The following is a 14,611-nucleotide window of genomic DNA, read 5'->3' on the forward strand; positions in this document are numbered from 1 at the left end:
ATTTTAAAGGATTATGCCTATTGGCCACACATGTCCCAAGATGTTGATCTCTAAACCAGAGGGTGTTGAGTGTGTGCACCATTTCAACCTGCATCATCGGGTCATAGAACACCATTGATGAAAAGGGGCCTGACACTCCCATGGTCTGATTTACAAGTCAAATATGTCGAGCTCGTAAGAAGATCAGCAACGGGAAAGAGATACATGCTGACAGTAACTTGTCTAATGTCCAAATGGGTGGAGTGCATTCCAGCTCCAGACTGCAGTGCGCAGACGGCGGCCACTTTACTTGTTAATCATATTTTTTCAAGATTTGGTTTACCACAAAGAATAGAGTTAGACCGTGAAAGTCATTTCACTAGTGCATTGATGACAAAAATATGGCAAATCTTAGGTCTGAAGAGAAAGGTATCCATTTCTTACCAGCCCTCCTCTTCGGATCGATAGTTGATATGTTGAAAACGTTTGTAGCTGAAGCAGGATCTAGTTGGGATTTTAGGCTTCCATAGGTACTAATGGCTATCAGGTCTTCATCCTCTAAATCAACACATCTCAGCCCCCATGACATATTGACAGGAAAGAAAATGGTTCTGCCACAACACTTACTTTACAGAACAAATGAATAGGTGCTTATAAATGCGTGCAACATTCATGAAAATGTGGAGGAATTGAGAATGCACTTGCAATATGCATTTGCATTTGTGCAACGAAATTTGGAAAATGCCACTGACGGTGCAAAGACATATTATGATAGAAAGGCATCTGTGAGAGAGTCTGAAATAGGAATCCAGATTTAAAAGTTTAATTTCGTGAAGGGGAAACATAAAAACTCTAAATTCCTTGATGCATGGCAAGGGCCATAAAGAATTATAGATAAGGTTTCACCTGTGGTCTACAGAATTGCTAAAAGGAGGGAGAATTAACAGTGGAACAGTTTGTCCATGTTAATCAAATTAAGCCCTTTCACCTGAAACATGAAGTGAAAAGACTTGAGCAAACTGAAACTAGCAGGGAGTAAAACATAAAATAAAATTGCCATAGCACGTGGATCGGAGTAAATAGTGCGAAGATGTCCAAAGGAGATTTAAAGTGGTAAAAAGAAAATATATATATCAAGTTATTGAACAAAATACAAATAAGCAAATATGAGAAAGGATTGTTGTGTTTGAGACTGTTATCTGAAAAATACCATGTGATATTAATGTGATTACTTCATGTTGTTTTCAGTGGTCATTTGGAAAATGTCTTGGCTGCATGGCATGTTATTTATATAATTTGCATTTGTGTGCATAACTAAATTTGATTTCAGATGCTTCGGTTAAAAAGGAAAGGTAAAAGGTTTGATGTGCTTGATGTTTATGTTGTCTTTTTTATTTATCTGTAGAAAAATAATTGTTTTCCACAGATCAGCACCGGAGCTTGAGACTGTTTGATCCCTGGAGGATACCGCTGGATTGGAGTCCCCTGGAAAGCCCCCTGGACTGAAGAAGGGGGTGAAGATGATGACCGCAAAAGATGTAAAGATGATGACCCCGAAAGAAGTCCTATGAAGTCCCAGAGTGGAGAGGTTCCACCAAGAACAGTTTCCTGTGTGAATTTCCGATTATCACACACTTTTTTTAAATCACAGACTATTTTTTTTATCACAAATTGATTTTTATTATGGACTGATTTTTTACAGTTTTTTACATTTGACTGAAGACAATGGAACAGTTTTATGGCTTTGTGTTTTCTGAAAATTATAATGCTTTCCTTTAACCTTTTACAAAAAAACAAATACAAAGGTAAAAAAAAGATACATTCTAAAAAAAATATTTTTTGTATTCTTTCTTAAAGATTTTGTTTCTTTCTTTTGCTCAAGACTAGAAATGTATAAATAATGTTTCTTGTGGATGCATTTTTCCATTTGGATATTATGTGTTTTTTACTATAAAGATTCAGTTGGGAGAATAACATGTGTTTTAGAACATCTGTATTTGTTTTCCTGCAGTGATGTTGGATTATATCCCAGCAGGAAAAAAAGAGGGAGTGTAGGAGTATAGGCTCCGAATTTTAACAGCATTGTAGTATTCATATGTTAGCGTGGGTTTGAACTTCAAATGGGGCCTAAGGTGTAAAGCTCATTACTGGACTCAAAAGTGTGAGTTTCAGGCAGAATTAAATAGAGGCCAATGCACAGAGCACATGATTGAAATTGCATTTTGCTTCAGGATGATTTTCAATGACCTGAGCTGCACTATATATAATACTAACAAAAACGAACATATGAATTAACCCAAACCCAGTTAACATGTAACTTATTCCCATAAGAACATTTAGTGCAAATTAGTTCATGAAATGAGCTGAATGCAGACTGATGAAAATGCATGATGCTCTAAAAATAGGAAGAAAATGGGAATTTAAACGTGCGGGCTGGATTTGCGCTGTGTGGTAAACTGAAAAATGTGAAGTTCTGTTCTGCTGAAACATAGCTTTGTATTGAAGCTGGAAGCGCAAGAGAAACATGTTTCATTTTTTCTACAGCGATGCAGTTAGTACAATGGGGAAAATACACAGAGGCAGATCACGTGATTCTTTGTGGGATGATCTGGTCAAGGGAGGTGTCTTTCTAGACTGACAAAGGGGTTTGTTAAAAAAGGTTTTGAGACAGAGTAGGGGGCAGTTCCTCTTTGGGCACTGGGAGATGAAGGAGCAGAGTGCTGGCTGGGCAGATAGAGTATAGTGTTGGCAAACTGATTGATGCGGAAGCTTTCCTTATCTGGGTTGACCCTGTGTGAGGCAGGCAGAAAGACTGAGGAAGATTTCCCTGCCAAATTGAGTCGAAATACCTCCAACAAATCTAGGTAAATATGAGGTTATTTGAGGGGCTGGTTATGTGAATGATACCAGGTAGCTTAAGTTAAATAGTTCATTTCATTTTAGGTGCTGTATTAGGGATTCTATTTTTTAATGTGCATGTAATACTGTGTTTATATATTCTCAAAGTCTTACTGTGGTTTTTTTAAAGTGTATTTCTCTTGCCAAGTTTCACGAGGCCAAGGACAGTTGGCAGGGCTTTGCACAGATAAAGCACTGAAGTTATTGCAAGAAGAAATGTACTTGCACTGTGAATTACAATGTGGGCATAAGTTTCACTCTGTGTAATTTGCATATTTCGATTTTATGATAAAAATACAAAGTCAAAATGTAATCTAGTCTCATGATATGCATTCTGCATGCAGTCCCTTTTATTTGAAATGCATAAGGAGACAGAGTTGCAGTAAGGAATATCTCAAAGTAAAGTAGCCACCGTGAGCTGTTTATCTAGAGATATTGAACTAATGTTTAGTATTTCATTTGCATGCTTTAAAATTGTTGATACTCAACCAAAAGGGTGTAGTGTCATATTATACATAAGATACCACAGGAGGGACTGAGCCATCTATCCTGAGTGTTTCAAGAATAGTATTTTGTTTGTTGTTCGTGATCCTGGTAAAAATATTTATTAGGCAGTATTCTGAAATCAGTCTCACCCCTATGAAAATACCACCATAATCAAAAAATACAATGAAGTAATAGCTATAACCCCAAAATATATCCAACAGTGGGACAAACGTGTCCGAGCTAAAGATAAACACAGATGATAGCAAGCTGCAATTTCATCAGGGGAAGTGTTCCGAGGCAAATTATTAAGGATTCCAGAAAAAAGACTCAAGAGTGGAAGCCGTAAACTTCCCCAAGCTGTATTTAACTATTGACAGTCTAGGTGGATATGATCTAATTTGAAGGTCAAGTACAGGAAAAGCATAGTAAATAAAAATAGATGAGACCAGGGGAATTCCTCGGCTTTCGGTTGAACGCCTGCAATATCGGCAGTAAACAATCAGTTAAGTATGTTGTCTCCCTTATGTGTGGGCTCTCTAATAACCTGTTCAAAGCACAGATTGTCCAGCAATTTGTTAATAGTGAGTGATAGATGATTGCGTTGGTCTCTGAACTATAGATCAAAATCTCAAACTATAATAGTCTTGGAGGAAGGTTTGATGAAAGAATAGAGCATTGAAGAAAACTGTTCCTCAAAGTCAGGCACATTGTGAGGGGGCCCATACAGCACAATGAGATGGAAAGTGGTGCAGGGATTAACCTGTATGTTAACTAGCAGCAACTCATCCCCTTCAGGCTCTTCCAGGTCTGCTTTGTAAATGTTAGGAGAGGAGAACATATCTCTGCTACCCCCTAGTACCAGTTGTCCTGTTCCTTCATATAATGCGATACCCTGGTGGAAGAGCTAATGCTAGATCAGGGCCAGAGGTATTATAGATCCAGAGAGGAGAAATGTGGGCTCTAGAATAAAACACTCCTGTGCTGAGCTTGGTTTTTGTTGTTGTTCGGTTCACCTTGTATTGTTTTGTGCAAGGTCACAGGTGTGAAAATGTGAACCCAGCACCTTTGGTAATGAAAATAGTAGGGTTTCCTGGTTACCTTGCAGCAAGTGATTTTCATAGGATCTTGTGACTACAAGATTTATACGCTGGATGCAGTGTGTTAAGGTGTGTTTTGTTATTAAACATAAAGTAGACACATAGTCTAAGAAGAGCTCTTCAGTCATTTGCAGCAATCCTGGCGAACACTACAGCATTAAATCCTATGAGTACAACCCTTAAGTTATCTGCCACACAGTGATTCACGACGCAACCTCCTTTCCTTAATCCAAGACCTGCCTAGAGAAAGAAGCTTCGGGTTCGAAACACGTGTCGGCTGACCACTTCTTAGGCTATGTGTCTACTTTATGTTTAATAATAAAAACACACCTTAACACACTGCATCTAGCATATGAATCTTGTACTCACAGTATCATAGATCCAAGTCTCAGAGGATCTACATGATTTTTCCGTCGCTGAAAAGTCTGCAACTGAAAAGTTTGCATGAGAAATGTACGCGCCATAAAAGGTTTGTACATTTCCCATGCAAACATACATTTAAAAACCCTACAAACCTACACCCCCACCCACACCCACAACACACCCCCACCCACACCCCCAGAACACCCCAACCCACACCGCAACATACCCCCATGCAAACCATACTTACCTTTTAAGACACACTCTGTCCCTGCAGCGCCAGTTCCCTTTCACTTCCGTGATCAGGAACCAGCGCTGCAGGGTCCTTTTTTTTACTTTTTTTGTCGGGCAGCTGCAGGGGTTTCCCCTTGCAACCCCCACTCACTATACTGTACAGTGTAGCTGGCAGGGTGTTGCGGGGGACATCCTTGCAGCCCCCAAAGTCTTTTACCTGCCACAAAAGGTTCAAACTTAATGTATAGGTCAGACCTTTTTTTGCAGTCATCCTATTCCTTCTCAGAGAATACAGCAATGTCCAAATCATTCTCGAGAATAAGATCCGATATGTCAATGCCATGCTTGGTAAGGAACAGGAATTAAGATACACACATTTATGTTTATGCTCAGAAGGGTTGGAAGGACCATTAGCTTGGGAACATTCAACTGACTTATCAAGCCTCATTAACTCCCCAGGCTGATTATCATTAAGTATCACATATGCATCCAAGTGCACATTACCAGATAATTAATTCACACCAGAGTTAGCAAGTGACATTGAAGAGGTATACAACAGGGTGTAATTACAGGTGAGGAACTCTCACCACCTCCATTATTAACAACAAATGGTAAAACTGTTCTACCTACAACAATTTTCTTATCAGAGGCATCCAGACAGTACCCATCCATAGGAGTAAGCCCTTTTGGTGATACCTCATTAATCAGAAGCAATGCTAAGTCAAGATATTTAGCTAAGATATGGCACATTCAAAGTCAGATGATTGTGTTAAACACCTCAGTAAAAAACACAGCAGAAAAAAAAATAACGGCTTTAAAAATCTTGGAGCGATTATCCCAGGACTGAATGAAGGTGAGGCAGAATGGCATGGAGGTAAACAGAGGAGCATGTCAGATGCAAACAAACGACCTATTACAGACTGAGAATAATGCATTATTGTAGCAATGAACCCCGAGACGGCGGGCCAATATCACCCCAGGTAATGCCCCTGGGGCCCATAGTTACAACAACACCCCTGGGGCATTACCACAGGCGGTATTGGTCCATCGTCGAGGGGCTTATTGCTATTAGTACCCCGGCCCATCAGACCGGGGTACTAATTGCATTTTCTTTCTGGAAAAAATAAGTAAAAAAAATGGCCGCCGGGAAAGGGAAAACGTAGTCCGCTTTTTCCTTTCCATGGCGGCCATCGGGAGAGGACGTGCTGGGAACAGAAGTGTTCCCAGTGCGTTCGCTCTAGAGAAAAGAAGAAAAAAGAAGGTACGTGGGGTTGAGAGGGCTAGGAGGGGATAGTTTACAGGGGAGGGAGGTGGAGGAAAAAAAACATACCTGAGTCCCCGGAGGGGGACGAAGGCAGCCTCCAGCCATGTCGAGGCTCGGAGCGGGGATTGCCCCGTTTTGAGCCTCCTCATTGACTAAGCGGGCCGCCACACCCCCCCACCGGGAACAAATGAAGGCAGGTACGTGCGTGCAAGGGATTCCCGGCCTGGTAATTCCCCGGCAAGGGCCAATCAGAATGCTTGTTACATTCTGGTTGACCTTCACTGGTACTAATGTTTATTTGAAAATACTGTTCATTTTGGTAGTATTGTTCCATCCACTGAATGATAAAAGCCAAGTGTGATTATGGATAACCTGTGAAAGAACACCAAAATATGATGTTCTTATACATGTTAAAATACAAGATATGCTGCCGTGGTCCACTGATTCTAGTCATATATTTAACACTTTTACTGACCTTCCAACCAGATGGCCTGGAAGAGTTGGGTAGAATTAGACATTGATCAATAAACGATTTCTTCTGGCATAGATTGATGGTTCCTTCCACTGGACAGACCGGTTGCCACACTAGGGACTGAGTGTTAGGATGATATACTACACCATTCCAGAGTGTTTCGGATTCTAAATAAATATAGAAAACAAATCATTGACATTTATCTAAATTCAGCTATGGAAATGCATTAGGGACATAACATACTTTGAACAAATCAGGTTAAAAAATAAATAAAAGTGAACATCTTGCACCAAATAATGGCTAAGTAGGTAGATGAATATTTGATACAGCATGTTAAATCACCTCAAAGGAGTACTTAATGGGTTCTGATGTCAAAATCAGACAATCCTAAAAGTTGGTGTAGGTATTTATCTCAGGAATTACAAGGTCTTCAGATGTTATCTAAACTTAAGATGATTCTCCAGAGCCCTTAGATGTAAAGATATCCCATTGCACAACGTTGGCGCTGGCACACTGAAAGAGCACCCTCCCCAATGTTTACATTTGAACTTCAATATTTTCAGAAGATTGGGAGGCACTGGTCTGAGCTGTTTACTTTGGGCATACCATGTAAAACGGCTGCAAAGACATTAAGGTCATTTATGATAATAACTAAAATGGGCTATACATAGGGGCTCATTAAGAGTTCCCTGGTCTGGAGAAAATGCAAGTACGGGCACCAGCATTTTTTCCGGACTGGGGAAACGCACGTTTTCCAGTGGGGGCAGTGATCTACTGGCAGGCTTGACCTGCCCTGAGTTCAGGCCCCTACCGACAAATAAATGCCAGAATCACCAGTACTACCAGTGTCAGTAATTCCAGCAATACCATCCCATGGAGTCCTATAGGACTCCATGGGATGTAAGCTTAATGGTGTCTTAGACACCTGCAATATCCCAGGAATTTGGCAGCGGAAATGGTAAGGCAGTTTTACCAGTATCCCACCAGAATTACCGGTGTGATACTGGCAAAACTGTAATGAGGCCTACAGAGTTTTAAATTCATTCAGTTTGACTACAGGCAGCCAGTAAATGAAATAGCAATTTGGCAGCTAGATTTTGGAAAAGTTTGAGTTGGGAAGATTATTCTTTGATAAATCAAGATGTATACAATTGCAACAGTCAAGTAGACGATATATAAAAGCATTCATAAAGTGAATCCTTGCTGGAGCAGTAGAGCAGTCTAAGAAAATGTTTAGTGTTTTCAATTGAAAAAAAACAACTGCTTGTTAGCCTATTTATTTGAGTATCTATATACAGACCTGTTGCAAACCAAACACCCAAATTACAAAATAGCTGAGAGAATTGGCTAACACCCCTGTAATATAGACATCCCTGTGAGCAATGGATCCCTGCAGACCAACATATCCACATATGTGTCAAAATGTCAAACCTTCCAGTCATTATGGTAAACAAAGATCAAGGAGCATAAACAATACACAAAGAAGCATTGCTGAAGCCAGTAGGTTTTGACTGTCATATATCAAGTCTAGATTTAAATTTAAAAATGATACAAGCGCATTAATATCTTGGATTGTTTCATATGTAAGTTACATCCTTGCAGATGGTGCCATTATGCTATGTTTTGTTATCTTCTATAGGATTTATAAAGCACATCAATGGACTTATTTTGGAATTGACTTTTAGGGGTGCATAGTAATAAATGTAGATTCTACAGGGTTTTTTCAAGTGTGCAAATGATCAGTCAAGCAGGGTATCCCCATATTTTAGTCAAGAAGTTGTCTCAATTAAGGAGACTTTGTAGACAAAATTGAACAGCTAGTTCAATAATAGCCTCAGAAAGGTGGGTAGGGACATGTTTATCAATAGTAGCAGGAGATCGATAGGAGAGCCTCAAAGTGTAGCTTATTGCATTCCATATCACCAATAATCAATAAAAATCATTCAATAACATTCCATATTTTGTAAGGCACCTCTACCAAAACAGCCCATACACTGTTATTTCTATTGTAACCATTTCTTGTCGAAACAACTTACTCCTCAATAAAAACATGGTTTTACGAAATGTGGCCTTGAAACATGGTTTTCGAGGTCACATAGGGACCTCAAGTTTTGTTCTCGTGTCGGGACTGGTTAAAACATTTTTTTTGTTTTCCTTCCTGGTTAACATGGTTTACGGCTTCATCGCTAGGCAACATCTCATAAGAAATAGTGTTTCCCTTCGGTGTGAGCATGGTTTATGGCAATGTAAAGCTTGTTTAGCGACATTTATTTTTTCCATTCCGGTTGAACATGGTTTATGGTAAAATCTCCAAAAAATCCTCTAGAAAAGTAATTCCAATTTATGCCACAATAATTTGGAAACATGGAATGCTACTTGCCTTCACCTTTGCCTCTCAGGTCCATAATACAAATACCTATTGGCAAGTGAAACCCAGGTCATCATTGGACCATTTACAAGTAGGAATTATTTGATCCAGTTTTATATATTTTTTACACTTCTTTCCTCCCATCTCTCCAGGTTCCACCTCACAGATTCACTCCTTGGAACAGGTGTGATAAAATCACAAGCCATGGCAGTCCCAAAATGAATACACTGATTGTGATGGAAAAAATGTACAAAATTACAGAATGTGACAGCATCCCTATTTCAAGGGACTGCATGAGCATATATCATTTACTTTAAAGAAGACTATTATTGGCTTATCACCTTTACCTTACTACTGCCAAAAGATCTCTCTCTCGATCTATCAGTTGCAGGATCCCACATACCCAATAAGAAACTAACCTTTTCTGTATTTTCCTAGTATTCATACATTCCCTCAGTGTGAGCTTTGCCTACTGCCCATCCAGAATTTCTCTGCGTCCTCCCCATGTTTGCTTTGCATTTACACAATCACTGGTCTAGTTGAGCCAAGCATGGGGTCTATATAAACTTTGTACAAGACTTTAGACATCTAGAGTGGTAGCTGCCACAGTATAAATATGTATTTACACTTAAATTACAAATCAGGTGGCAGGGCGGGCCAGCATTGGAGACAAAGAATGGTGAGCGACATTAGTAGCAGAAATAATACCAAAGGAATATCAGATTTAAAATGGTTAAGGATCACAAGGTGTACGTTGGGAAGTAAAAAGAAAGAGTTAGCTAGATGCCAAACAATGAATAGATTTGACTAAGAAAAGGAGTAATTTAAGTAGCATATTTTAGTATTTGGTGGTTAACCAACTAGGAGGCTATTATAGCAGTCAAGGACAAGCGGAATGAAGAAAGGTGTGGACATTATGTTTTAATAGATAACGATAATGTATTATTGAAGCTTACATCACTTTTCAAGAGGATGGCCTGATTGCTTACATCAAAGAAGTAAGATGATCATGGGTAAAGACTAAAAGACGGGAACAATTAGTTGACCATTGGCAACTGTGAAATAGATGACTTTGGTTTTGAAAGAGTTTAACATTAGGCAGAAGTGTTATCCAGTACCAGATGACACAGCAACACTTAGATATATGGGAGGATAGCATTGGGATTATGGAAAGGAAGAAGAAGATGTGTGTGCATTCAACAAGTAGGTGGTAAAAGAAGCAAAAGGAAGACATTTATTTCTCATGATGGGAAGTGTAGCACATGAAGAGAAGTGAGCCATGGGCAGGCCCTGTTGATCTGCTCACTGGTTTGCGGCTGCAAGTGGATATGTCAGTGATTCATGTGATGGAGAAGGGCCAGCCTGATAGTTAGCACCTGATACAATCAAGGGCAGAGTCTTGGATGCCTTTTCGAGAGAGGATAAGTAGATGTTTAGGTGATTGATAATGTTCAGGGAAATAGGAAGCTTAGTGAGGGTAAGAATCAAGTAGATATTGAGTGCTGGTGAGTGCAGTTGATGGCTGGACTTTTTGATTTGTGGAGTCTTTTTTCTATTCCAGACATATCGAACAGATGCACCAGGAAGCGAACCAGCAGCCTTCTAATCCCAGCAGCCCTGCAGAATGCTGGTGAGTACAGTTGCTGGCAGGGACTTTTTAATCTGTGGAGCTGTGTTCTTTTTTTATGGACATGTCTAACAGATGCACCAGGAAGCGAACCCACAGCCTTTTAATCCCAGCAGCCCTGCAGAGTGCTGGTGAGTGCAGTTGCTGGCAGGGACATTTTGATTTGTGGAGCCTTGTTGTATTCCAGACATGTCTAACAGCTACACCAGGAAGAACACTGCAGCCTTTTAATCCCAGCAGCCCCACAGAGCATAACAGAGTTCTGGTGAGTGCAGTTGTCAGCGGTTTGGAGGAAGTGTGGAAGCGGCATTAACTGTCTAATGCACTGTACATTTTGAAACAGAAATACGTATAATCTAAGAAGTAAGAAATTGCTATTTGATGAGGTTGTACCATAGACAAGCAACCACCCTTTAAATAACCCAGTGCAACAAGACAGTGAGAAGACTTTGAATAGCAACATACAAAGGCCCTGATTCATGGAATAAAATAGCGCTGAAAAACGGGCGCTTGCTTACAAAACCCACTCATGCGCCCGCTTGTTGATTCATGGAACACTTAGTGTGTGGCTTACCGGAGACTTGCAATGAATCTGCGCGGGTCCAACACGTCACTGCGACACCACGAATGCCTTGCGCGTGACGCCCAGTGAAGGCACATACTGTCTAGCGCAGTCACCTAAAAAAGGGGTGGAACATGTGCATTGGGGAACAACAAACTTAAATGTGGGCGTTACGTGGGAAGTACCAAAGTAAAATACTTTCAACGCCCACACACGCGATAACAACAGGTATTCATGGAATTGAACAGGGCTCTCCGGCACACAGAAAAAGACGCGCTAATCCGGAAACACGTCCGCCACGCGAACGCAGAGTAGGCATCACTGCACACTAAAAACAATGCATGAAAAATGCATGCAAAAGCCAATGCACATATACAGCTACGATGAATGTACAATTTTTCGCAGCCGTGATCGTGGGACACCGCAGGAGGAGGAGGATAGCCAGGGCATGCATTTATTTACCCAGGACCAGTCTTTTGGGGATGCCTGATGACCAGGTCTGTGGCAGGTATAGGTTTCCACCTCATATCATAGTAGACCTGGTCACGGAGTGGGAAGATGACTTCACATCACTTTTTTGGCCACTGGGTCATTTCAGCGGACAACTGTCATAGTCGGGGGCATTTCACAGGCCACGCAGTCACGCTGCCTACACCAGGTGTTGGCAATCATGACTGCACACAACTCAGTCCGCAGGCACATATACATGCCCAGAACACCTGCAGGAAGGCAGGCCGTGGTCCAGGACTTTTCAGGGTGGTGCACTTTCCTAAAGTGCTTGGTGCCATCAATTGCACGCATGTGGCCCTATATCCACCTAGGGCCACAGAGCACATCTATCCAATCGCAAACAATGTCATTCCATCAACGTGCAGGTTGTATGTGATGCCAAGGGAATCATTACCTTTGTATATGCCAACTATCCAGGGTCCACCCATGATAGTTTCATATTCAGAATGTCACCCCTACACCGGGCCTTGGAAGCTGGGAGGCATGGCAACCCATGGCTCATGGGTGAGTAAAAATGGCCCTGCAAATGCATGCATGTCTCACACAAACAAAACTACACCACTGACAACCCATCCCACCTCCACAGGGGACAGTGCCTACCCGCCGAGCACCTACATGATGACGCCAATACGGAACCCCACCACACCACCCCAGGTAAGATACAGCGCAGCCCATATTGCAAGTAGGGGCATAGTGGAGCACACATTTGGATTGCTAAAGTCACGCTTCCGCTCCCTTGACCACTCTGGTGGTGAGCTACAATATGCACCATCAGTAGTGTGCAGGATCATCGTGGTAGCATGTGTCTTGCACAACGTTGCAACCCGGCATGGCGTACTGGTGGACATGGTGGTGCCCCCACATCCCCAACCACATGCACGGCATCTGTGCATTGGAGGGTAAAGGGCACATGGCGAGGCTGCCCGTACCCAGCTTGTGGCACCATTTTTCACCTAAAATCCAACCCCTTTAGAGTACATTTCAGGTGACAATCGATGATGACAAAGGGACATTCATCTGTCCCAACATTAACACCCTGGGAATGTGTCCTTGGAAGTGCTAAATTGTGTACATCCCTTAGTACTAAAAGTATCTCAATCAGTTGTGCAGAAAAGGTATACATGGAAGATGGAGAAGTCCACTAACACCATGCAAAAGTACACATCCAAATGGTGGTATGTCACCTAAACCCTCCCACACTTCAATTTACCTGGTTGACACACCATGCCATGGCATGCAATGTCCAAACTGAGAAATAAATGGCCAACACATAACACCACTGTCACAAAGCGCGAAACAATCAACAGAACAAGTACAGAATTAACTCACTCTCACTCATCTAATAATGTACACAGCAACATAAATTGTCCAGTACAACATACCGGAAGCACAGGACCCAAGAGTGAATCCGTCTGACCGTGACCATACATAATAGCACATGTGCCTCAATGTGTCGTGACTTGCACATGCCACCCTTGTAAATTTGTGTGGCACTGCTAACCAAAGGGTGCAGGGAAGCGCATACAGCAGGCAGGCTAACAATAATGGAGATAGTCAAGCCAATACATGAAGATGTAATATGAACAAAGGATCTCAATGTACAAACAAAAAGGGATGCTAAACATGCACTGGACAAACAATCATGAATCCCACTAGGGGTGTATACACAGGTCGGACTTGAGACTGCCCACAGATATAATGGAAGCCCAATGCCACTGTGTAAGTTACTTTTACAGGCTGCACTCCTTGCAAGCCCATGGAAAGGGGAAGCAGGAGTGGCATATGTGTCCAGACCCTAAGGCATAAACAAGGAGGGTACCAACACGAGACAAGCCTACATGGGTCCAGCTGGAATCTACAGTGGATGCCCTCGGCTGCCACACAAAGCAACACACTGTCACACAAATGCACAATAGACAAAAAACAAGTACCTGGGAGGCCACCCAGGAGGGAGGAGGTGCAGGATTCACGTCAACACCCACATGTGTGGATGTTAAAAAATAAAAACTCCATGGGTTAATGGGCCGCACGGCTATCATGGATTGGGAAAGCTGTCGCAAATGTCACCACCCTCTGGTGTTGCACCAGAATGTGGTAGTGGCAAGGAAGGATCACCACGTATAGCCCTGGTCTGGTCCTCCATGGCAGTGGCTATGCAGCACTGAGATGTTTGCATCTGCAACATGATTGCTTGGAGGTCTTCGTGCAACACCTCACGGATGCATGCAGTTCCTCCGTGATGGTACAAGTCATCATTTGCTTCTGCTGTTCAGACAGTCTACTGCTGGATGCCTCGAGTGCAGTCAGTGTAATCCTGATGGACCTATACTCTGACCTGAGAGCTTCCCTGTGGGCCCGACCATCTGCATCCATGGATGCGCTCAGAGCCCTCAGTTCTGCCCATCGGCTCCTGTTGCTAGCCACCATGTTCAGCCTCTGTGAGGGCATGTGGACCGCAATGCCTGCTGCTGGTGCTCCACCTGTCTTGCTGGGGGTATCATGGAAATGGCCACCCTACACATGCCCTGAGCCAACATCTATATGAAGCAGCCTGTTGTTGTGCAAATGCATACATGGACTGCTCCTACACAGTATTGCCAGCTAACACGCGGTCACCGCGTTGGCGGACCACACGCCTGCCTGGACCAAGGGTACCTGGCTCTTGATGTGATGACACCGTCCCTCCCTTGATCAGCTGCCTCAGGAACAGGAGTCAATACTGTGGAAAGTTACCCTCCAACCGTAACCCCCACA

General features: G+C 42.2%; 1 protein-coding gene across 1 annotated transcript in view; it reads right to left on the minus strand.

Annotated features, from left to right (window-relative positions):
- The window catches only part of IL17REL (interleukin 17 receptor E like), a 747,013-nt gene that overhangs the window by 216,528 nt on the left and 515,874 nt on the right, over window positions 1–14,611 (minus strand). The window contains exon 10 of the mRNA XM_069629260.1: window positions 6,794–6,957. Within this exon, the coding sequence (XP_069485361.1) occupies window positions 6,794–6,957 (164 nt within the window). The remainder of the gene's footprint in view (window positions 1–6,793; window positions 6,958–14,611) is intronic.

The sequence above is a fragment of the Ambystoma mexicanum genome, chromosome 12 (assembly GCF_040938575.1).
Source record: "Ambystoma mexicanum isolate Mex_15411 chromosome 12, UKY_AmexF1_1, whole genome shotgun sequence".
Lineage (NCBI taxonomy): Eukaryota > Metazoa > Chordata > Amphibia > Caudata > Ambystomatidae > Ambystoma > Ambystoma mexicanum.